The following is a 25,345-nucleotide window of genomic DNA, read 5'->3' on the forward strand; positions in this document are numbered from 1 at the left end:
AAAGTTTTCTTTGATATGGTCGATACATTAACTTGAAACATCTTGTGATCTCAATTTGTCAATGAGTAGATGCTTATATGCATTAATGTTTAGGCAGTTTTGACTGACAGCTAAAATAACATTTGTTAACAACAAGAATGACTATGCTATACAAATTTAATGGGGACTCGAAATGTCGCACGAGATGCTGCAAGGAACATAATAATATCAAAACAGAAACCAAGTTATTAAACGAGAAAATATCATTATCACTCTACTTTTAAGTGATTTTAATGATATATATGCAAAAGTAAATAATTCGAATTAAAAAAAACATCACAATATTCGCACATGTGCATGTTATAAAACTGTAGCCACACCAAAGTTTAATAAACAAACAAACCACGGCTGCTAGTAGCGACGTGATTTTTGGCATCATAGTTTGGCTTCGCTTCAATTTTGACTTGTACATCAGATGCCTTATTTTATAAATCCACGTTTGTTACTCCATTTCATCCAGTTTTTTTAATGATCTAAAACGAATACGGCAATAATTTACAGCGTCTTTTGTTTAACCGTTTCGTTGAACTAAAACTCTTTTAAGATTTTCAAAAGAGATGAATCTCATTATTTTGCTATTGTAAGAGAAAGTTTTTAACGAGATGCATATGTCGTAGTCATTAAGTATAAATACTTGCCGCTATATGAATAGAAATTGCAAATAAAGAGTTCTAAATCTAAATAATAGGGGCTTATAAAAAATACTTAAAGCTAGTATATGGTTCTCGACATAATCGCATAGAATGTTACGAAGACAAATGCGAAAGAAATTGAGACAGGACCACGTAACGGTTATGCGAAATCTTGGTTTTCAAATATAACCTAACCAAAAATTAAAGCGTGGTTCACACTGATTGGTCAGCTGTAATTAAGAGTTATCGTTTACATCATACCGGTCACGTGCGTTGTACCGTTCTTTTACAATCACCATTGTTTAGCAATGTTTTTAATTAGCTTCATGTTTCCAAACGACATGCATGTAAGTCTTTAGTAATCTGTGCAAGTATTCGTACAATACTAGTTTGAAAGTTTCTTAAAAGTAGTCCGATACTAATGCAGAGGTGTCATTCTTTTCTTTTTCCCCCCAGAATATGGCCCGTGCCCGTAAGCACATACACTCCGGTACATTCCGGTTTGTTGACTTGAGTTTGAAAAGCAGTTTGCTAAATGTAAAGTAGTTAGTAATCGTCGTCTATAAATATTAACAAAGCTAACTCATGCCTTGCCAGTTTATAAGGAATTAGTTGTAACGTTGTACCGTAACTCTTCTTGAAGATACTTAAGTCGTTTCGAAATGCCACTAGAGACATATAGTTTCATCAATCAATGAAAGAAAAAAAAACAACTAATTTAAATTAAAACTTCTCTTGCCTTTTATGCAATCGGTATAACCTTAGACAGGTTGTATCAAATGTAATATAATGCGCCCAGATACACTTGTCCCCAGAAATACAGTCAGCAGTCACGTCAAAGACTTTGAACCATTTGTAAGAAGGTTACACGTGTAATAAAATGTCGATGTTGCAGTATAGCTGGCGCCAACAATATGCACTATCGGCTATATATTGTGTGAAATTATAAAATAAGTATAACCTGACACCATCACTTGTTAATGCTTACTTATTTTAAATTATGGTGAACTTGTATGTCGGGTGGTTTGAAATTAAATCAGTCGGTGATACTTAATCATATTATTTTTGTATTATATATTTTTCTTTTGCTGTAGCATGTGTATAAATATGTAACCCACAACAATATATAAGGTACCAATGAAAATAAAACTAATTTTGTTGTAATAAGTATCGTATTTTTTGGTGCTAGTTTATTTTTCTTAAACGTTAAAATGCTATTTACAATTCCATTGGGCTACGATCGAGTCTTTGTTTCGATTAAATACTAAAAGTAATTTTTAAAGGAAATTAAGTAGAAGGTCCGTCGTGTTTAAAAATGCCACACGCGCGCCGTGGACGTGCGTTGCGGATGTCCGTGTGTGTTTCGATCGCGAATTTATTGCAGGATAAAACCGACTGATCAGATATTTTAAAATAATTAGAATAAGATAGATGGCAGATAGGATTGAACGCCCAGCTGCCGCGCCGCTTTTTTGGTTATGGGTTATACGAATCCCCAAGTAACTGTATTTTAATAGGTGTTGATATCGTGCCAGTATAAACTTATAAATATGCATCCAAAAGTCTCCGAATGTTTTTTTATAAAATATATTATTGAAATCGTTTTTTATAAATTTTATTTTACTTTGATATTTTTACACAAAACTTCCTATTTATCTCATGTGTCTGAGGTTTTAAAAACGATTAATTTTGGTTTATTTAATAAATCAAATTTCTGTTCACAAATATCCTTGTGTTTTATCATTATTTTGTCAAGACACACGGAAGGATAAAGTCACGTCGCCGATCAGCCAAATAACAGACTTACTTCCACTTCATTGTCCTTATTTTGTGGTCTTCGCAAAAGTTCCGCAATTGATAACATATTGTACAAAAAGTTTACATGTTGTTGAGATTTTAATTCGAAGTTATCTTCCAAAAAAATATGGTAGAAAATTTTATGCGATTTCCATTCCATCGTAATTAGATATCTAATACACTTCTTTTTAACAGTTTACAATTCTTAAGTCTTTGAAGATAACAGAGTTAAGAGGAATTTTTATTAAAAAGCAAACCGGGTTATAAAATTGCGATACATCTCGGTAATTAGAACTCGTTCGGACGCCTAAAAAACCGTGAGGGTGCATTAACCTCACGTTGTCGACCGGACGATGCACTTACTAGAACACCTGACATTGTCGGTAAACCGTCAACACATTTCACGAATAAACGACACGGTTGTCGGTGTCAAGTTAACCTGGTGAATTCGGGCTAATGACTTCCAAGGGCTACTAAATATATTCATTCAATTTCCTTCTTTATCATCTATTTAATAAAGTTTGAAATTGTATATTTTAACAACATAATCGACCGTTAATACTTGTTATAAAGGAAGGCGTGCCGCAATAAAAAGGCGACGAGTGTGCCGACCATCCAAAATAAGCTTTATTGTTATTAAAATATGTCTTAGATTTAAACTATACATACTGTAGTCATTGTTATTACTAAAGCTCAGAGTGACATTGTCTAAATCTAAAGATACATTATTAAACTGACCCTGTAACTTTATGTGCACCGTCGAAATATTTTCAATAAATAAATTGATATCTCTGTTTTTTAAAACGAGAATAAGAGGGATAAATGTATGTGTTCATAAATGTAGCGGCTTCGGCAGTGGAATCTCACGAGTAGACAGACGCTAAACGACGATAAATCTGACTAGATTGACTAAACAAGGATATCTGAACTATTGAGAAGCGCTGCTATTGCAATTTGTTCTGATAGAATATATATAAAAGCTACTTAGTCATATAAAATTACATAAAATACAAAACTTGAGAAGTGTCAAGGGACACCCGGATGGAACGAAGTTCCTTTCAGTTAATTAGTGAAGGAACCAATGTTTATTCTATGAATAAAAAACTTAAGTCTTCACAAGAAGTACATTTTATTTCTATGAATTTTCGTTATATATTGTCACGTCGTTGCCATGGTGAAGTAGCGCTCATTCGTCGGTAACATACTTAGCAAAAAGTGTCGTGACAACTTTTCGTAAGAATTTTTTCCGTCTAGTCCCCTTTCACAACGCGCGATAAGGAACTTCGTTCCAATAAAAAAATGTATTTGTTTTCTACAGTACAAAGAGGATCTTGTGACATTTTTTGATATTGTTAGGGGGCGCTAGAGAGCTGTTATAATTTAGTTTGACTTATGCCCACCGGTTTAGATAGCCTTGTCGGTCTATATGACCGGTTGGTAATGTCAAAATAATGACTTTAGAATTTATACTATCTTGGTCTATTAACAAAGTATTTAAATGTTGAACGCTACCGGATGTGAGATAACATTGGTGGAGCATTGCATTGCGGTAACAAATTATACAATGTATTTTAAATATATCACATTTTAGACATTTTTATTTGTGTCACGTGAATATACAGTGCCGTATGTTTTTAAAAACGTACATTCATTATCCAACTTAAGATAGTCTAAGTAATAACATACAATTCTACGTCTAAAATATTTGCTAATGGTAAGTTTAAACAGCGTTAAAAATTTAAAATATCCAGATTAGAATTCATTTGATATTTCCTTATATGACAAAAAAATATGCTTTACCTAAAAAATTTTTTGTTTATAAAACTAGTAAATCATCTGCATTAAATTGTGTCTCATGTTACAAGTCTTTCCTTATATTTCTAAGATTGATTTGCCCACTTGAAAGTAAATAAATTGGCCATGCAATTTACACGTATATGTTAAACAAATTACTGTGGCTTATGGTATATTATCCTTTAATTTTACTCATTAAAAACACAGTGTTTCTACAGAATTGTTACCTTTTAACAAAGTTATTGTCAGTTTTATCCAGTTTGTTTAATGAATGTGAGATTATTTAATAATTTTATAACAATTACACGCTTTATCAACATCCACATTACTTCAATTCGTTGGCATGGCATTTAGTTTTAAATATTATGTTGAAAGAATCAATAAAATATACGACCCGGACTGCGGTCGTTTGCTCGTACCGGACCGGCATCGACCCGGTATTTTCCCACAAGGATCGATTCTCCTACATATAGCAAATTTACAATACAATTGGCGCAATGTAACGCGTATCTTAGCTATGAACTGGTATGAACCGGTTGAGAGGCGGCAATGGAAACCTTATCTATATTATTCACAGTCTATTGAACCATACACGTGAGCTGCAAAAAATGTATTTAGTACTAGTTATATAATTATAATCTAGTGTACTCTGAATTAACACAATTCTAGGAAAGGATTTTAAGACAATTGTTAGTAATTTTGTGATTCAAGTAATAGTGATAATCTTACCAAATAATTGAGTTTAAGATACGAATACAGTGTTTTGATTCTTGAGTCGACACTTGGGGATCATAAGTAGGTATCTAATCTAATGATATATAACAAAATCACTTAATAAATGATTATCGCATACATCATGCAAACAAACCCTTCATCTATATTTGTTGTAGGATCTGTTTAAGTATTAAACTAATGCATCAACTTAGAAACGTGACTTTAATTTAACAATAACAAGTGCAACAATAATATTATGTTACAATTGAAGTACAATTTAATTATTAAAAACATTGTTGAACAAAATTAAACTTTACAGCAATGTCTTTAATGTATAAATTTGTTTGTTACAGATGCCCCGAATGATGCGAATTACATGATATGCGGCGTGGTGATTGCCATGGCCCTTGTGGGGCTCATTATAGTGCTGCTGGCTCTAACAATAAAGTAAGTATATAAATTACTGTACCTAATGAGATGACAATTGACTTATGGTAAATAAATTATGAAACTATATAGTTTATATAACATATGATGAGAACAGAGCTCAGTTAGTAACCGGTGCATCTATCTCTTATTTATTAAAACAAGATTAGCACAAAGTTGAAAAATAATTGTAATCGTTATATTTCCTAATATAAAAGACTTTCGTTTAATATTTAAAAGGAATTACCACTTAAAAAGTAAACAAAAACAATGAGATGTATAAATTTACTATTCATACTACGGCGTACTTTCCGAAAATAATAATATTTTGATGGATCTAGATTAACTACGGATTAGAATAAATCATAATACGTTTGTGAGAATTGTGCCAAAATTCATCGTGATAAATTGCCTTTTGCTCAAATGGTTAATGTTAAAGCATAAATATTATGCTTATAGATAAATTATTTATCTGTCTCGTTATAATTTTACTTCGGACGTTCGAGAAAATTCTGTCTCTATAAAATCAACGTTATAATTATAAAGAATCATATTCATTACGTATAGGACACCCAGACATTTGGCAAATTGTCAGTATCTTGCAAATGACTGCATTCCCAGTCGATTCCGTAACACCATTTAAAAAAAGGTGTCGGATTTTAAACTAGACATCTGTTGCAGTAACGAACACACTTCGTGACAGATTCACTATAAAAATGTTGTAATCTCTCTTTCTTTCCCTGAGAAAGTTGAGACAGTGAAATGTTTCATATGAACTTTTCGGCAATGTGAACTTGCCGTATTGCACAATTCTGCCAACATCAGTACGTTTATAATTACTAAATTCCTTTTGATACACGTAACAAATATGTCATTCTCACTATTATTTTGTTACTGACTGAAATAGGGACAAATGTTTAATTCTCTTCTATTAACTATTAATACAAACTTGACATGTGTATATTTTCGTTATATATTAAAATATATTCCTTTTTTATTCCAACAGATAATAAAAACAATGTCAAATCACGGAACTCGTATCATCCGCATTTGTGGATGCTTCCTTATTTTGTTTTGCACGTGTTTGTTATTTGTTTCCTGTTCAATCTTCTTTTTTACCTTCGATTATATATTACTTGCTTTCTTTATCCGTAATTTATTAATACATACCTAAATATAATGTTATATAATACATAAGAATATATTATATTTTTTTATTCATAAGTGAAACTCTAACCCAACTTTTATTGTGGACAAGTTTCACATTATTGAGATGAAATAAGATAACTGCTTAAATTAAGATTAGCCTAAGTTAACAGCGAAGTTAAGAAATAAAAAGCTTAATAACAAAAGATTCCTTCTTAACTTCCTAGCTTCTTTTCCAATTAGCAAAACAAACTTATCCACTATCTGGTACGATGACATAATTGCGCTGTACGTCACCGGACGATTGCGAACTTAGTCAATTAATAATATTCCTATTTGCACTATTTATAATTCTAAACTGACATCAAATTTTTGACTGAACCAATATCTTAAAGTTTGCCGTGTCCTTGCGCATTAGTTTATAAACTTTCCAAGTTAGGTATTTTAATTATTATTTGTCATATAAAATGCTTTTTCGAATTTAACGCATCAAATTCTTAATATAAATTTAAATTACTCAAAATTTGCCACTAGTTTATAATAAGCCTAGTTCGTTTATAAAGAGGCTTGTTTGTAATTGTTCGGTGACGTGTATAACAATAATGTTAGTCATTTGTTCAAGGCGATAGAATGGTCGGGCATAATGTCGACTTCAAGGATTAAGCCAAATTGCACTTTGTTACAATGTTTCTATATTTATCGACGCTCACTGAAATAGATCTCGAAGACTAGGTTTTTATGAGAAATCGGAACTAAAGTTATTTTATTGTATTTTATTGTCTTACTAGCTTTTTCCCGCGACTCCGTCCGCGCGGAATAAAAAAAAAAAAAAACGGGGTAAAAATTATCCTATGTCCTATTCCTGGTTCTAAGCTGCCTGCCCACCAATTTTCAGTCAAATCGATTCAGCCGTTCTTGAGTTATAAATGGTGTAACTAACACAACTTTCTTTTATATATATAGATAGATAATGAATAATTAACAATAGAAAATAGAGTAGAAGATTCTACTGTATTTTATTTATTATGTTTTATTTTATACTGTATTTATACTGTATTATATTTATACGTTTATTAAATTTATTTTTGGAAGTGAAACTATTTATTTTGGCTGGAGAACACTTTCTAATTATAATTATTATAATTTATGATAAAACTATGTTTTTGTTAATTCTGTACATCATAAAACAAAGTCCCACTCAAAGTAGGCATTCATTAGATCAAACGAAATTATCAGGTGAAGTTCGATCTTTGCATTGTGTGTTTTTTGTTATATTAAATAATAATAATAAAGAATAAACGTAAGAAATCCTTGAAAACCATAGTTATATTGGATGTTGTATACGGGTCTAAGTTTATATGCAAACTATATACAAGGTGCTCCATGTATTAAGTAAATGACAAACTTAAAAGATAAATTTTAAAAGGTAATATCAACACTGGCATACCATGTTTAATATTTAAACCGTGGGTTTCTGAAACCATCTATGTATAAAATCTATGTATAAAACATATCATCATCCCTGTCATTATCTTACTATATCACGAACCCCACGTCTCAGAAATCCACGGTAAGAAAATCAATTTTCAAATATTTGTGACGGAAAAATCATAAACATTTGTACGAAGAATGAAATTGTTTTAGTTAGAATCCGAAATAATTGAAGGTGAAATTCTTTTTCTTCTTTTAAGCTAACGTAACACGTTAAAACATAAACAGATTTTTTTCCTTGAGAAACTACATATTAGAACATGGGATGTCGATTTCATAATAAAAAATACAGAGTAAAATTAGCCTTGAACACTATTACGTATGGTTCATTTTACAATAACATTGCCTAAGTAAAAAAACAAAGACTAAACTATCGTTATAAATCATACATTTAACTACGACAATGAACTAATTACTGAAGTAGGTCAAACATATGTCCAGCCCTACAGCGAATGAAAATAAAATCTCACGTCAGAAGAGATCGAAATTAATCTGATAATATTGTGGGTAGATGAGATAATAGACTGGTAAAAAGTTAACTGTCATAGTGTGGTGCAGTGTGCTCTGCTGCCGAAAGAAACAAGCAATTTTCCGTACGTAAAATTGTAAGAATTATATTGTGATAATATTGTAAATAGATTAGTGACAGGTACAACTAAGCTTGCATAAAATGTTATTTGTGATGATCCTGACAAGATGTGTTCGAAAACTACTAAAGATTATGTAAGTAATAACAATATTTACTTAAAAAATTTCTTTAAAGTTGAACCTTGGAAAGGTGTTGGTCAAAGACAATTACGAATTCAAATTTTATTTTTATGACTTTAATTTTCAATACATATTAATTTTTCGTGAAACATGTTCACTTATCATTATGTTTGTGTTACATTAGGTACCTATGCTCATTAATGTTATTTTATTTCCCCGTTACAATTTACGAGAACGTAAAAAATAGCACCCGCTGCTTGTTTAATAAGGAAATAATTAGCCACAAAATTATACAATTCTAAAATTTATAAAAGTCAATGTCACGCGTGCTCAGGAATAGAAGGGTACTTTGTGAACCAGACCTAGTCGTCAAATAATAACAGCTATAATATTTATTGTTCATCGTAACCTCGGTCTTGTCATCTTATCTCTTATCTAACTTCTTCTATATATATAAAAGAAAGTCGTGTTAGTTACATTATTTATAACGCAAGAACGGCTGAATCGATTTGACTAAAAATTGGTGGGCAGGTAGCTTAGAACCAGGAAACGGACATAGGATAATTTTTACCCCGTTTTTTATTTTTTTATTCCGCGCGGACGAAGTCGCGGGTAAAAGCTAGTCTTTTATAAAACAGAGATAAAAATTTGTTTTAAACGGAGATCTTGGTCTCAAATACACACGATTAGTCGAATTACTTAGTCGACGGCAAAGACGGATAGAAAGAATCCTTCAATATTTATTTCTTTAAAGTACCATTTAAATAAAAGTTAACAAGTTTAGACTGACTCCTTCACTTGATTTTCCTACAAAGGCTAGGTAAGCCGTTAAATATTCTGACGGATTATTATAATAGAAAACGTACGACATGGCAACATGATTAATTACTCCAACTGACAATTACCTCACAAACGAAGTCCTACACGCCTGGTACGCTAACCACTTCAGACTAGTTCTAGCACATATGTGCCAGTTTTAATTAGGCTAGTCATTAAGACCTAATTGATAATTTCCGCAATGGGATATTCTCATTCAACAATTTAAAGTGATGTGTCGGTATTAAAACTCGTATAATTTACAGAAATTTACAACATTAAATATTTACTCTGCAGTTTTACGTACATTACAAATTCGATTTTGATCGAATCCCGTATTCATAGTAATGATTAATATGGTAACCACATATATAAAATTAATACAATTGGATCGTCTGTTTGTATTATCATCATTTAATAAATCAAATTTCGCAAACACTATATATTTGCGATGCTTATGAATGTCAAATTTTTACAATTTTTTTTCTGTCCGTTCGCAAAGCCGCATTTGTTCCGAAAATCTCCGTAACGGATGGACCGATTTTAACGGGACTTTTTCTGAAAGGTAGTTCCTCATGTTCGCGGAAGATTACTTTTTATATCATTGTACGCTAACGAAGTCACGGGTAACTGGTAGATTTGATCGAACAAAATTATTGTAATTTTAGTTGTATATTAGCAACTCAAACTACTTAAATGTAACCTCGTTCGGTTTCCTTTGTATACTGTACGGACACTGATCGAATTGAAAAGAAATCGACTGTGACACAAACTAGAGCGAAACGTAGGCAACATCCATGATTACGTATTCATTTAAAGAATGCCGCTTATTTGGTTTTCTACATTGTTGCCAAAATGAAATAATAAGTCTAATAAAATGAAGAAAAAAAATCATCAATTATTTTATTTTAGTGCCCATTTTACTAAGATTATGCCTTACGTTCTCTTACGTGGGTATAGAAAATATAAATAATGCATTAAACTTCGTTCTTGTTCGAAAAAATTATTTCTTTTCGCGAAATCCGTTGTGTGTACGTCATTTTATTAGCAATTAAAACAAACATTACACAACAATGAGCCAAACAGCAAGGTTTGCCGTCGCTAGGTATTGGCTTCCAGCCAGATCTCAGTCTGTCTGGATATACAACGTTTACACTGATCGACGTAAATCACAAACCACAAGTCGTCTAACTCTGAAAGATGAGAATTGTTTTCCTTTTTACCAGTTTTGCACACCAACCGAAATTAAATCGGATTGGATCTTCAGTTAGTCGTCATCATCAATGTATATATTGACTATAGATTAGGTTCCAAGTCCTGGAAGTTTGAAAAATAACTTCATCACGCCGAATTAATTTCAATATTTTACGAGTGACATATCTTTAAACCTAGATAGTATTCAAATTATGATGTGTTTTTAATATTATTGGTCGTTATGCGTCATTTTTATAATAAACTAGCTTTTACCCTTGACTCCGTCCGCGCGGAATAAATAATAGAAAACGGGGTAAAAATTATCCTATGTCCGTTTCCTGGTTCTAAGCTACCTGCCCACCAATTTTCAGTCAAATCAATTCAGCCGTTCTTGAGTTATAAATAGTGTAACTAACACGACTTTCTTTTATATATATAGATAAAATGCGATAAAAAACGACACATATGTTTTAACTAATCCATTCGGAACCGTTAAATTTAAATGTATCATTGGGAAATATTCCAAGAAGATTTGCCAAATAATATCAAATAAACCTTATTAGTATTTGAATAAAATGATTATAAATTAAATAGAAATGCAGTAGTTTTTATACTAAAACTAACTTTTGTCCGCGTCTTTGTCTGTGTGAAATTAAAACAAAAACCAAAGTAAGTAGCCTATGTGTTTTTCGAGACTATGTTCTACATCTGCGCCAAATTTCATCGACATCCGTTGATCTGTTCTGAACATGCTTTCTAACAAACTTCCATCCATTCGTCTAAACTTTTGCATTTATAAAATCGCAACATTAGTAAAATGTAGAGCTGGCACCTAAAAATGTTTGTGATTTAATTATTCTGTCATTAAAAGTAAATTCATAGAGTTGTATAAACGAAAAATATCTGATTGGTTTTTGTTATTAAATCTATTGGTAGTACAAGCAATAAAGTTTAATAATAATTTACGATGACACTAGAATGGGCACTTGGAATTTAAATGACAGATAGAAATGTGGCGCCATGCATTAAGTAATGGTTATTGATCGAATTAGAAATAATCGAGGTCATTTGACAATGGGAATATGGACGTAATATTGATTCCTCAAAAATAGGACGAAATCCGCGCTTATAACGAATTGATTCTTTTCTGTCGGAAATTGCAGTCACACTGGGTGATTTTTGAATAGGCTTGAACCAAAATAGCTGATTGGTTAATGTGTTTAATAAAGAATTTACATGAAAAAACCCTTTTATGTCACTACAAGTTATCTAATCACCGGATAATGACACTACATACAGGTTTGTATATTGTAGGTTTGACGTCAAAGCTCCATCGGACTTGCATTGTATGCTTCAGTGTTACGAGTGTTGCTGCAAATTAAGAACGTTTAAGCTTTTGAACGATTCATCTTATTCAGCTATCGCTATCTTGACTGCAACGAGTTCTGGATAAGCAGACGCGAGTTGAGTGGTTGCAGCGATGCACATTATGCATCGTTTGTAATCTAGAACATTATATTCAATATTGGTCGGTTTCAATCCGCTTCTTGTTTATGTATGAGCGCATCGTCTATGCCGTATGCTATATCCGTTGACGTACCATCCTTTTCAATTTTGTCACCGACCGTTGATAACAAATCCGACTCGGCGCCGGCGATTTGCATCTCTAATAAGTCATTCATTTTCACCTGAAAACACAATACGGTAATTAGGAACAGAAGTGTAGTGACGCGCAACTGTTACGAATTTGTTTTTTTTCTAATGCTTTCCGAAACCTTTGCGTTAACTTTTACTTGGACAACGTATTTGCCAAGGGCTTCATCGGACCGGCTGGCGAGGTCGAGTCCCCGTAACATGGCAATAAGGTAACGGGAGAGGTGTGTGTTGTGTCGACTGAGTGCGCGCGGCGTCATGACCGCGGTACGGACAGTCAAATAGTCACCGTCGTGTCGGCCGCGTCGGCCGTGCGAGAGCGCCGGCTGGCCGGCAGTCTGCGCCAAAACGCGCGCCCGAGCGCCCCACACCGCCGCCGCCCTGCCCGCGCTAGTGCCGCTCGCCGCCGCCCAGCGCTGCCCGGCGCTGCTCACCGCGCGCGCTAGTGCGTGCCCCGGTCTCGATGCCCCTCGCCCCCATCGCCGTCGAGGCGATGAAGTGCAAAGAGGAAAACTGCGAGGTCGGAGTCGTACTGGAGCGCAACTCCTTGATCGTACTCTCCGTCAACAAGACGATCGTCTGCCTTTGCGGCAGGGACAAGAACGACCCATTCGAACGCGGGTAACTCGATTGTATTTATGTTATGACTTGCGTTCGCGTCATCGACAGCGTGGTTGACATGTTACGGCTGGCTCAATTCGCTTAAACCGGTGCTGATTTTCAATTCGCTTCATATTTTCTTTTAAAATTTCAACACAACATGAAACTTTCTCAAAGGGTTGTCAAGAAAATTGTAACTTGAAGAATATTAGCCGGAATATTCGTGTATTTCGAGATGCATTCGCTAATAAGGCGATATACTCAACGAAGGTGTAATTTTGCATTATTTTTTCTCGACGCATCAAGCGTTCATAGGACATCAAGATATCCAATCTTGTCCGGCATGCGATTCTATTTAAAACCAGACAATTCGATATAGTCAGTCGGTTTGTATAGGCGGACAAAAACTTTGTACTGGAACACTGCAGGAACTGATCGATGACCGCAAAGGCAAGGTCGCGGTCGGTCGTACAATGCCTTCGAAACTACTTGGAGTTTTTTTCCTATAAATTTTCTAGATTTATTAATTTAAAACAATGAAAGTTGACTCACAACTCAACGTTTAAAACGCCAGAAATTTTTATAGATGTCATTTATTACAACGCTATCACACGTGAGGAAAAAATTCGTACATTCGATTCAAATGGCAAAAATCTTAATGGTTACGAAGCAATTTGTCGAGTGAGATATGAAATTTCTACACAGAACCAGTTATTGGGCGTATATATGCGGAAATACGTTAAATAAAAGCAGAACTGGTTACTAATTCAAAAATTTAATCTTGAGAGAAGGTTGTTTAAGCAAGCCGATTGTCAACCTTCCGTTTATATCAGTAATACGTTAACCTACACACAAGTACAACACATTCTGCATATGTGTGTGTGTGAAGACTTTCTTTCGTTTATATAACCACAATGCCGATGTGTACGTAAAAACAGACATGCACTTTATAAACAAAACCGTACCGAGAATCGGTTTCGCGAGTGCGGAGAACAGAGTTGATACAGGGTGCAGCAAAACTCACATCCTACTACGGCACAAATCATTTAAAGCTTTATTCCGTAATGCACAAAGTAAAAAAATGCACGTTTAACTTCAGATAAGTGGGTAACCAGAGGAATTAATTATGTATAGACCTTAGTACACGTCATTTTGATCTTTAACTCAAAACGGTTAGTATCATAATCCTTTGAACTAAATAAATTCAACTTAAAATGTTACCGAAAGATATATATTTATCAATGATCGTTTTATTTATTTAAAATTTGATAATATAAAGGTACATAATGAAGTCTATCCGTGACATATAATTAAGTTAAATGAAACATGAGCTAATCAAATTACCCGAATTGTGTGGAAAGTCATTAAACTTGGTTCGATCGCGAAAACCTCGAACAACGGGCCTCGCTGATCAATGATTCGAATAACGTATTCTTAAACATCCTAACGTTCTTAAAGTTGATAACTAAAATTAAACTTTATAACAACCACACAAAGTTTGAATTTATAAAGTTTCGAAATCCCCAATAAATTCAGACAGTTGTTCGACTCGTTTTCGAATGTCTAGATATTTTTATTGGCATTTATAGATTCGATGAGGCGAATTTGCAATTTTTAATAATTCTTTGTTGGAACGGATCACAAAAAAACTATGTGCTATTCAGAATTAAAATTCAGTGTTCCTGAAGAAGTTTGTATAGAGAATACAGTGTTACTATATTTTATGAAAAAGCAACCGAAAAACTATACATGTATAATTTTTAAAGCTCAGTTTTCATAACCAATTACTTAAAAAGTCCTTGGGCACATGTTTTGAGTAGCTAATTTTGATTATAGACAAACCAGTATTCTTTGAATCTTAAAGTCGAGATTTTAAAATTAATTAGCGGTAAAAATTTTGATTTAAGAATTTTCTGCATAATCCTGTCCATAATAACTGGGTATCTGTATCTAATAAAGTCGTAGGTAAAACAGGCATAAATTATTATAAAGCTCCAATAAAAATACTTGAAAACAATGTCTCCTTGTTTCTCGTAGAATTCATTAAACTTCATGCAATATTATTATAACATTGAGCATACAATAACATAAAGAACGGCTTCACATCTATAAACTTATGCGTAGTTTAAAACGTTCTCGATTCAATTTATTAAACACTAACTATCTGCTTTGACTTCGCTCGGACTGATAAAATATGTAGCTTATAGCACTCTCTGTTAAAAACGCTTTTATTTGGTAAAAATAGTTTCAATATCGGTTTAGTAGTTTTTGAGTTTATTCCGAACAAAACAGATCAATAAATAAATAAAACCTTTATTAACCTAGTTGCGGGCAATCGTTATTATGATTAAATCATTTTCCATGTCTTATTGATGTTATTAAAACGTACCCCTGTTGACTCCCATCAGAAGTCTGACGTCAGCGCAAACAATCAAATGAGCATCGTTATTAATTTTATGAATTCTAATTGAAAACATTTATCTTCTGTGCAGTTTTAAGTGCTAAAAACTTGTTTCGAAAGAATACTTTAATTTGTTAAATTACTTTTCATTGTAGATCGGTTTCAAAAAATTAAACCTCTAATATCGATAAATCAGCAAAGGATAAATAGATTTCATACACCCTAATTTTAATTAAAAAGCATTAATTTAAATTATAGGAAATATCTTCACTAACATTTGCAAAGCTAAAATATCTTGCTAAAAAGTTGCTTAGCTAGTTTTAGTAAGCTAAAACTACTAGTAGCTAAATCAAGCCTGTAATGTAAGAAAAAATGAATAATTTATTGTGATAAGGTTCTATTTTTGAGCTGTTTGTATGGATTATGTATTTAGACTTACTACCTTATCACATTTACATAATCTAGTTATGGTCAGTGAATGTAACGTCAATAGGATTAATTACGTATCAATACTTCTATTTATATTTGATTCAGTTTATATCAATTTGTTTGAAACAACTTTTCTAAGTAGTTTTTATTGTAATAATTTAATAAATCAATTGATAATTACTCTGGCGGATTTATTTGAACAAAATTAATAATTTATTTTTAAATAATAATAAAACATTTAAACACACACTCGTTATATCGTTTGTTTTGAGTACATTTCATTTTCATTCTATTTTTTTTTTTGCCGACTTCAAAAAGAAGGAGGTTATTACATTTTAAGGTAACAAACGAGCAAGCCACATGCGGCATTCCGGCAAAAATCTAAAAATTTTAAAATCATTTTAAGATAAATGATATATTGTTTATATTTTATGTGATAAACAACTACGCTTCTGCATTTTACTTGTCTCAGATAGAACTGCAATGTGAAGGTTAGTTATTGTAATTTTGATATTATTTTTCAACATAGTACTGATAACATCGTATTGACGTAAAAGCGAGGTCAATACGTGATCTTATGTATTTCAAATAATCTAAATTTAATCCAATTATTGTACAAAACAATATCACGCCAGAGAGATTGCCGCAATTAAAACGTTAAGATAATTTTGCAAAACTGAAAACGAAATGTCATTTCTCTTAGTTTTTATGAAATACTAGTTGTCGCTAGCGACTCCGTCCGCACGGCATTAAAAAAACTTAAAAAGTAAAATATGTGTTCTTTCAGACTACGTTTTACATCTACGCCAAATTTTGTCAAGATCCGATGAGCCGTTCCAGAGATACCTTCAAACAAACATCCCTACATCCATCCATATAAACATTCGCATTTATAATATTAGTAAGAAGTAGAGACGAAAATATGATTTAATATAAATGGCAATGAAGTTTACTCCAACCGTGGGTTTCCGAGACCGAAATCTCTGTGTTAAATACAACGTCATCTCTATCATCAACTTAGACAAAACAAAGATAACAATGTGTTTTAAAAGGTTATTTTGGACTCAGAAACATACGGTTAATATGTTCTTCGATCTTAATCGTTTTGAAATATGTCAATTTGATTCCTTCACTGTCAACAGAGACGTGACAAATCAATCAGACAGAAGTCAAAACAGACCAACTCATTATAGCGTCAAGGTTTCAATGTCAATCGTATGTAAAGCGATTGACGGACACAACTCCAATTCAATCAAACCGCGAGTTTCTATGGCCAAAGTATTTTCACTAAAATATCTCGTTATCCCTTTCATTATCTTTACAAAGGTAGAGTTTCCCTTCCCACCCTTTTCTTGTACGGAGGTGAGGATGGGAAAGAGCAGTGGATTTGACGGAGGACGGGACGTATAGGAAGGAGAAATCTTCTAACGAGAAGTTGTGCGTCCCCTCTTCCGTCTATTAAAGGTTGGCAACACATCATCCATTGCGGATGTCTTGGGCAGCAGTCGCTTCGCAATTTCGGCGAATCAGGAGGCCGCTTGTTCGTTTGCCACCTTATAATGTAAAAAAGAAAAAACAATATGTTTCTGTACAAATGTTTTAGCAGTGTAAACTCGTACATGACAATACATCAAACTTTACACAATGTACACAATCACGAATTTTGTATCTCGGAGTAGTGATTAATTTAACATCTCGTGGTATGTTACACGTTCAACAATAATTGAATTGTAGAATATTAATATCCAGTCAAAGATGCTAACTTGAATTGCAACAAACTATAACATCCCACAGGACGTCGCTCTCAGGGTGTCCTTTAAAGTTTCAAGGGTAACGACTTATAGCAGCCACTACCTGTATTTTTTATCCCACATTCATGTCAAAGCCCCGGAGGCTCGGTCGAGTCGGGAACGGGCTAAGGGCATTGCACCTACCCGCTCTCCCTTGCCCTGCAGCCCTACTTTGGCGTTTCGAAGTGAAAAGTGCGAAATACACACCTCCTCTCCGTTTACACGCATACCAGTATGGGCTGGAAAGAGATGCAGTCGGGTGTTAGCTCCGTGCCACGTACCCGCCAGCCATAGAGCCAGCTGTGTGCATGTCTGCAGCGAATGCAGTTCGTTCACGTTATGTGGACTTTGAACTCTATTAATGGTGAAATCCAATGCGCTGTCTCCCTTGGATATATTATTATCAGTAGGATCAATACGGGTTAACCGATCACTTTATTAACTGCAGCTCTGTTTTCAATTTATTAATAATTAATGAACAATGATAATTATTGGTTGTATAATTAATAATCATTATTCTGTTGTATGTTTATATTCACTGTTTTCCTATAATATTGTATTATGTTATGATGTTTACTGTAAAGTTGTGTTTGACGCAAGAATCGCTACACCATCATGCGATTACAGCATCTGGTTTTCACTCACAGTCGTTTTTTCCTAATTGGATTGGGAGGATGTAAATTAAATGTTAAAGATTTTATTTGATAGCTAACCGGTGAGCGGGACAAACCGGCGGTGTGGCCGCAGTACTGGTGCGTCATTGGCATTACGATACGAGACCGACGCCTTTACGATCCGTAGCTTTTCGCGGAAAACGGTCGCACTCGCATCGCAATCAAACAACCCCCCCCCCCGGCGCCGCTCCGCCCCGCACTCTTCCCTGGCGCCGCGTCACACGCTACTATATAAAAGCCATGAGCGCCCCTCCACCTCAACTCAGACGCATGGAGTACTCCGTAGAGGTCGTTTGGCACGAGCGAGCGCTTTGCTAGGCACCTGCCGGCCAATCTTCACGATAACATTCTAGTCATCGCGCAGCTGTGCTCGCTTGACGCGGACCACCGCGCGTTCCTACGAGCAGTGATATGTGCAATAGCCTTTAAAATAATTGTGATAATTTATTTAAATTAGTATAAGTTACGCGCGTTGTTAAGTCGCTTTATACGGCTGTGAGTGAAAACTGTGAAATTGAAATGTTGTGACTGCCCGACTGGAACTTGTTACCGGTCAACCAGCCCAGTGTGTTCAGTTATTCTTGCGTCGAAGGACCGTTTGCCACGATGGTTGGAAACAACGGTACTATGATGGCGATTCGCATCGTCCACAGCAAGCTGCGCAAGCGAGAGGAGCACTCAGCATCTGTCCACCCCGCTGAGGTGCTGCAGGCCGCGCCGGCGCCCCCGCCGGAGCCCCTCGCCTTCCGCCAGCAGCCCCTGTGGCAATTCCCGCCGCCGCTGCCCCCGCCTTACGTCTATCCGCACGATCAGGTTAGTAATACATCTGTAGTAACGAAAAACCCCATTTACATATAACATTCCTCCGAACAAACACAATCATGCGCCATGTTAACAATCGAAACCAGTTGCGGACTTATACTTGACCCGAATGCTGCTTAATGTCGCACAGCCCGACTGCGTTCACTTTTCAGATTAATTTTGAATACTGACGTCGTGGTAACCTTTCAAACAATATGGAAAGTCGTTCGTTGCGTCTCGATAGAAATCGTGACTAGCTGGAGCCGCGTCCCCGCCATCCGAGAGAGAGTCAGTTCAGTCGCGACACGGTCACGATACCTAAGTGCGAAATAAATTTAAATGTCGGGACACGCACGAGTAGAAAGCTGCACAAGGCGAACATGTTGTAACCGAACGACCTTCTTTCTTTGCCTCCGGACGAACAAAGGAGGCTAACGCAAGCGGTCGTATTCTCTTAAAATCGCACAAAACTGTAACCTCAATAATGCGGTCTGATTGCCACTTCCCGAGGCCTAGATACAAAAGCAGCCAGTCGTGGCGAACGAACAGCAATGTTTATATTATGTCGACGTACACCCGAGCGACGACCACCCATATCGAGACACGGCACCAGGAAGCGAAGAATGCTAATGTGCCTTTGAATAGTGTATTCAAGGCTTGCCGCATACTTGCATGGCCTCAACGTTATTTTATACAATCATTAGTATCTTCTTGCGTGGTATATGAAAAACTATACGTCATTTTTAACAGTCGTTAATGCTGCTTTGTTTTAACTGAAGATATTTATACACAAAAACGTTACTAGAGTCGCACGTTTTCTAAACGACCTTCTTTAAGACTCGTCGAAGCGACTAAATATTATTACCTCGACGTCAGTGTTATGTAACGACTAGCAAGAAATAAATATTTCCCAACGCGTCGCTCACTTCGGGGACATTAACGGTATTTACAAACGCGGCCACAGTACAATCGATGCAGTTTGAAGTACCGTTTACTAAACACGATTTCTATCTTTCCAGGACAACTTGATGCAGCCAGTCGGCAATGAGCGGGCGAGTTTCCGCAGTCTTCGCAAGAATATTGGCGGCCGCTGGAAGCGGCTCGTGAAAAAGAAGCCCGAACAGGAGGTGTACACGATCCCTCCCGAGCTCAAGCCTCAGCTGAAGCAGATCTACGTCTACTAGCCCCTGCTACTAGGCGCCTGCAAAACCTCAAGCCTCTAGAGCAATTACTGAACACTTATTAACCTCTAGAGCGACAAGCGCAAACTTTGTAGCGTGAAGGCAGAGATCTTCAACGCAGAAATGACCACAACCATCGACTAATGGTTGTAACTACAAATCCATATCATGCCTCGAATATCAAAATTTCTTGTAACACCGCAGTGCCTCTTCGCCCATATCTTTAGACATATCGTTTTCGCAGATTTATTCTTAATGACCAATATCATTTTATATCTTTTCTCATTCAGCACTCTATTGTGATTTTTAAAACTAGATTTGTATTAATAAGTATTAGAAAACTGATGTCTGTGTGTTGTTCCGTTGCTGAAGAATTTGTTTGTATAAAGAATGAGTGATAGTCAATGAATTTAGTTTAATTAATTTAAAGTAATGAATGAACTTAGGAAAATGCGGTCGCGCATACTAGTGACGAAAATCCAATAATATTTGTAAAGATTGATTGACGAAGATGCCTCGTTGAATGTAATTCTTTTGACTAATTAGGGCATTTTATAGATCGTTAACTTATTGTAGACGTGAGCGTATACTTAGGTGAGCGTCGATCAAATTGTGAAGCTATATATTATATACGAATGTATGTACTGAAGATTGAGAATTACAATGGGCATATGTGTAAGTGTATATACCATATTGTTCGATGCAGTATTTTTATATCATTCGTTTATGTTGTGAGTGAGACTGAATTATGGTACAATTTAAATGTAACTTTGAAAATGAAATTATTTTCCGACGTTGTTGAATGTTTTCATATCGAGAGTAGTCAAGAATCGATTCCACAGCAAATATTGTGATCTAACATTGTAAAGTTACGTTACACGCATGTTATTTTGTAGTGTAATTATTGATTTTCGCCCGGTCTTTGCCTACTGTGATATCAAAATAAATTAAAAAAACAAACGAAATATGAATTTTGAGTTGTTTCTTTACGCATCCTTTTCGACAGTTCAGTGGTAAGGACCGCGTGTGGAAGGTTTACGTTACTAGCTCATATTGAGCCTTGATTGATGACATAAGTTAGCTAGGTACAATAAATACAGCCATGAATTAGTAATTATTTTATTTTCTTTGATTCCTAACTATTAAAGTAGATGATTTACAATTATTTTAACAGCGTAATTATATCAGCGTGCGACGATGATTTTTATTTGTTTAGAGACTATAATCATTCAATGAGAAATAAATTCCATCGAATTAAACTTGGCAATTTTCTTTATATTCCTCTTAGTATGACAATACACACAGATTACATTCATACACGTGGTCAATATTATAAACAAGAAACATAAAAGATGGCTATTAAGTTACAAACCAGTAATTATTTACCGTTTGGGTAAACTTCGTAAGTACTTAAAAAACAATTTCACTAATGGAAAGCGTAAGTACTGAGTATATTGTATATAATGCATTTAAAACTTTAGTAGGTACATTGACCTCATACTAAAGCATACAACATCCTAATTATATAAACAAAACCATTTTATTTGTTTACAGTGTCTAGTCTTAGTGAAAGTAAGGCATCGATACTAAAAATAAAATTATATCTTTCAAGCATACGAGAAAGTATTAAGGTATTTTTTTATTTACTTAAGTAGTAAAATAACGCCATCTATTTAAATAAACATGAAGGCAACAGCTTTGCAAAGGTTTTTGTTCTACAATGGTCACAACATAATACTGTATAACGCCATCTGTTTCTAATTTTCAAAATGGATTATTTCAGTTATGATTTCCAGCATATTTTCTAAAACTTAACAACGCCATCTATACCTACCAAATATCAAAGTTTCCTACATTTAGTACCGCCATCTGTGGGAAGATACCGAAAATAATACTTTAATGATAGGCCACTAGATGGCGGATAAGTTTTCATAGCTCAAACTTTTGTATTTAGTTTCATAGGCTATTAACAGATGGCAATTTCAAGTTTCAACAATGGTATTTTTTATGTAACCAGACGTGGACCAGGCGTAGACGTAGATATAAACGTAAACAGAGGCGTAGACGCAAAGTTGTTGTAGACGGTAGGTCGGAAAAAAAAATTGTTGGAATGTTGTCAGTTTAAAGGTTTTAAGGTTGGAAAGTTGAATGGTTGGAAGGTAGACATATTACTAAGAAGAACACTTTTCATTCAGTATAATTGCTTGAGAAGTTCACACAATCACTTTTTAAAAATTTCAATGAAAAAAAAATCTACGTGTTTTTTTAATTAATCCTATACGCTGACGAAAACGCGGATGCCTGCTAGTTGAATAATAAAAATAACAAAATAAAAAGCCTCTGCAATTACTAAATTTATTGATTTAATTATAATGTGAAGAACAGCTTATTTTGCGTGAAAGTGGTTACAAAATACTCAAAGCCCCGTATCATTGACCCCAAGTTTAAAATTTAAATAGCCTGGAGAGAGACACCCGCATGTTATTCGTTCAGAGTAAGACCGCAGGCGGGGCCCTTTAAGAGATTTAGTCTAACCCTTTGATGTACTATGGTCTTTATGTATTTTAATTAACATGACCGAACTTTACTATTTAGATACGTCTACCTGTATTTGAATAATTGTATTATTCCGAGAGCAAATTGACGTTTAAAAAGGTTGTACTCTTGCCCTCAGTCTTTCTTTAGAAATGTTCGATGTGCTCAAAAGTAAACGAAGTCACACGTATTTATTCTCCCTTTACAACTTAAATCTTACAATGTTATTAATTAAGAATTTGTTTACAACATTCTACGTTAACAATGTTAGTATATCCAAAATAATCAAGATATTGGGACAAAGTTTTAACGTGTGTTTTAAAAACCTCTTACTCATTACTTTTCCACTCATTTTATTTTGTTAGGAATTCATTAAACAAACCACTCAGAACCCACAATTGTTATATTGTCAAACTAATAAAACACGAACAATTGGGCAACGATTACCCAAAACTCAACGAATAAGGATATTCCGAAATCTCGTTCGTAATTCTAGTTATCGGTAGACAATCGCGTCTCGTCTGGAGAGGCCCTTGTGCTTGGGGCGGGCCTTTGTTGTTACACAAATAAGCCTCATTGTGTGTTAGAGGGCTCGCCTCCCTCATTACGCCTCGCTTCATTACTTGCCTGAGACGTGTCAATCTCCAGGCGGAGGCGGTCGTGCGTGCCGCCAGTGTGCGCGGTCGACTTAATGATGTTACGCGGACATTATACGATTTTGTAAAACTTTTATAATATTGTAGATGTTTTATTCCATTGTATTTTATGTATATTAATCGAGGGTTTTGTACAAGTCGGTCAAGAAGGTAGCAAGAGGTAATAGAATAGAAGTGCGATGCAGTGCGAGGTACATACCTGAGGTACAATCTTTCACTTCCCGGTATATTTGAACTGTATTAGCTTGTCATTATAATAAGGTGGCATCATAAAACAACTACGAGCGAATATATGCTATGAAATATAACTATTTGTTTTAATCGTTCAATACGAGATAGTCATAGAATGTTTTTCATAACAAAATGATTCTTTGCAAAATATAATCTCTTAAGAAAGTCAAGAAAATCTGACTTGAAAAAAATGAACGGTCGAATAACGAGAAGATGAAGTTGTCAGAATAAGAAAAAAATAATAACAACGAAATAATTTGGGTCTCGTCAAAACGCTACATCGTAATCAATTTAGCGTCGGTAGAAACAGCTATAGCGGGGGCACTTTTTTACATTCCTTGATTGTCGCCACGTTCCGCATCCCAATTTAGCAGTTTGGTAAATGGATTAGAACAATTTGTTAAGAGAAATTAGGTCGTCGCATTCGTGTCGACAACGAATTTCTTTTTCTTATTGTCGCCATTCTATAAGTTCTTTGTTTACTGTACACACACTGACGTATTCGCTATTGTGAACTCCGTTATTATTGAAGTAAAAGGAAGAACATTAGTGTTTTATTTAGGCCCTTCGTACAATATAAATCGTCGAAACTAATATTGTACGGTTGCATCGCGAGAATCGCGTACATACATCATTGAATCGTCGACACGAATCGGGTATTCGGTCAGTACAGACATAGCCAGTACATGTCAACTGTATAGATTGCTCCGTCATCTTGAAAACCGCAGCGAACTTTCTCACAACAATCTTTTTATTGACTATGACATTGTATTGTGTAAGTTGCTTAGCGACTAACATCATATAAATAGTTACTACTGGAATTTAGAATCAATACCGTACATATTTTACAATCTGTATAATGTTAAAAGATAGTTCATTTTTAAAAAACTTTACCAGTGCACTATAAAAGTGACAAATCTGAAAAGTGCAGACCAGTGCTTCACGAACCATCGAGCAGTGAAATGGTTGTTTTATGACACTTGTCAGTACTGAACGACGAGTTTCGACGTAAAATATCAAAGTTGTATTCAATCTGGGAGGCTATACGGAGCGTAAAATGACTTGGCCCCATCAGACTTTGTTCCGCATCGTGACTAGAATAGGCTCGGTTAATTACTAACCGTCCGAGGGTTGGCCTGTGTGGTTTTTTTTGAAAACAGTTCCGTCTTTTTTAATTTTTCACGATGGCCGAGTCCTCTCGGTCGTCATGTTCTCAATCAAACAAATCTACAATAGAATGCTTAATCATGTCCGTTGATCACACTTCTGTTATGAATTTCTATAGAATGGTTAATATTAAATGGGTTGGGTTGGCTATTTTGAGTTCTTGCATGTTAAATGGTTGTCGTTGTTTTCATTTAAAATATGCTAAATATGTTTAATGCATTTAACTACGTTTCAATTTTAGAAAATGTGTAGAAAAAATGCTTTGTCACAGAGTGTAAGATGAATCTGCGAATAAAATAAAGTAGATATAAGGAAAGTAGGGATGAAAACTTGTACAACAGATGTGTTTACGTAAATATTATTATGGTTCGGAACATTATTTATTACTTACATTAGGGTGAAAATTTAGCTATTCATTTTTGTTTACAAAAAAGTTGATGTCAGAAATTAATGTAATTTATATTCATTCC

At 34.6% G+C, this 25,345-nt stretch overlaps 2 protein-coding genes across 5 annotated transcripts in view; one reads left to right on the plus strand and one right to left on the minus strand.

Moving 5' to 3' along the window:
- The window catches only part of LOC106720332, a 153,381-nt gene extending 131,981 nt beyond the window's left edge, over positions 1 to 21,400 (plus strand). For 2 of the 3 annotated variants that reach the window (XM_014514970.2, XM_014514971.2), the window contains 3 exons: positions 5,330 to 5,423; positions 18,958 to 19,117; positions 20,125 to 21,400. In XM_014514970.2, the coding sequence (XP_014370456.1) occupies positions 5,330 to 5,423; positions 18,958 to 19,117; positions 20,125 to 20,289 (419 nt within the window). In that variant the 3' untranslated portion in view covers positions 20,290 to 21,400. Of the gene's footprint in view, positions 1 to 5,329; positions 5,424 to 12,802; positions 13,032 to 18,957; positions 19,118 to 20,124 lie in introns of those variants that run through there. The other variant, XM_014514972.2, reaches the window with a different exon arrangement.
- LOC106720333 lies at positions 12,136 to 12,777 on the minus strand. Of its 2 annotated transcripts, XM_014514973.2 has the most exons (3): positions 12,533 to 12,671; positions 12,358 to 12,445; positions 12,136 to 12,262 (listed from the first exon to the last, which is right to left on the minus strand). In XM_014514973.2, exons 1-3 carry the CDS (start codon positions 12,668 to 12,670, stop codon positions 12,168 to 12,170), a joined length of 321 nt encoding a protein of 106 aa, XP_014370459.2. In that variant the 5' UTR covers position 12,671; the 3' UTR covers positions 12,136 to 12,167. The 2 variants fall into 2 exon arrangements, 1 of the variants encoding a protein (XP_014370459.2); XR_001357455.2 differs by lacking the exon at positions 12,533 to 12,671 and adding an exon at positions 12,700 to 12,777 and having other exon boundaries at positions 12,136 to 12,445.
- Positions 21,401 to 25,345: the final 3,945 nt, after the last annotated feature.

Source organism: Papilio machaon, chromosome 8 (genome assembly GCF_912999745.1).
Source record: "Papilio machaon chromosome 8, ilPapMach1.1, whole genome shotgun sequence".
Classification (NCBI taxonomy): Eukaryota; Metazoa; Arthropoda; class Insecta; order Lepidoptera; family Papilionidae; genus Papilio; species Papilio machaon.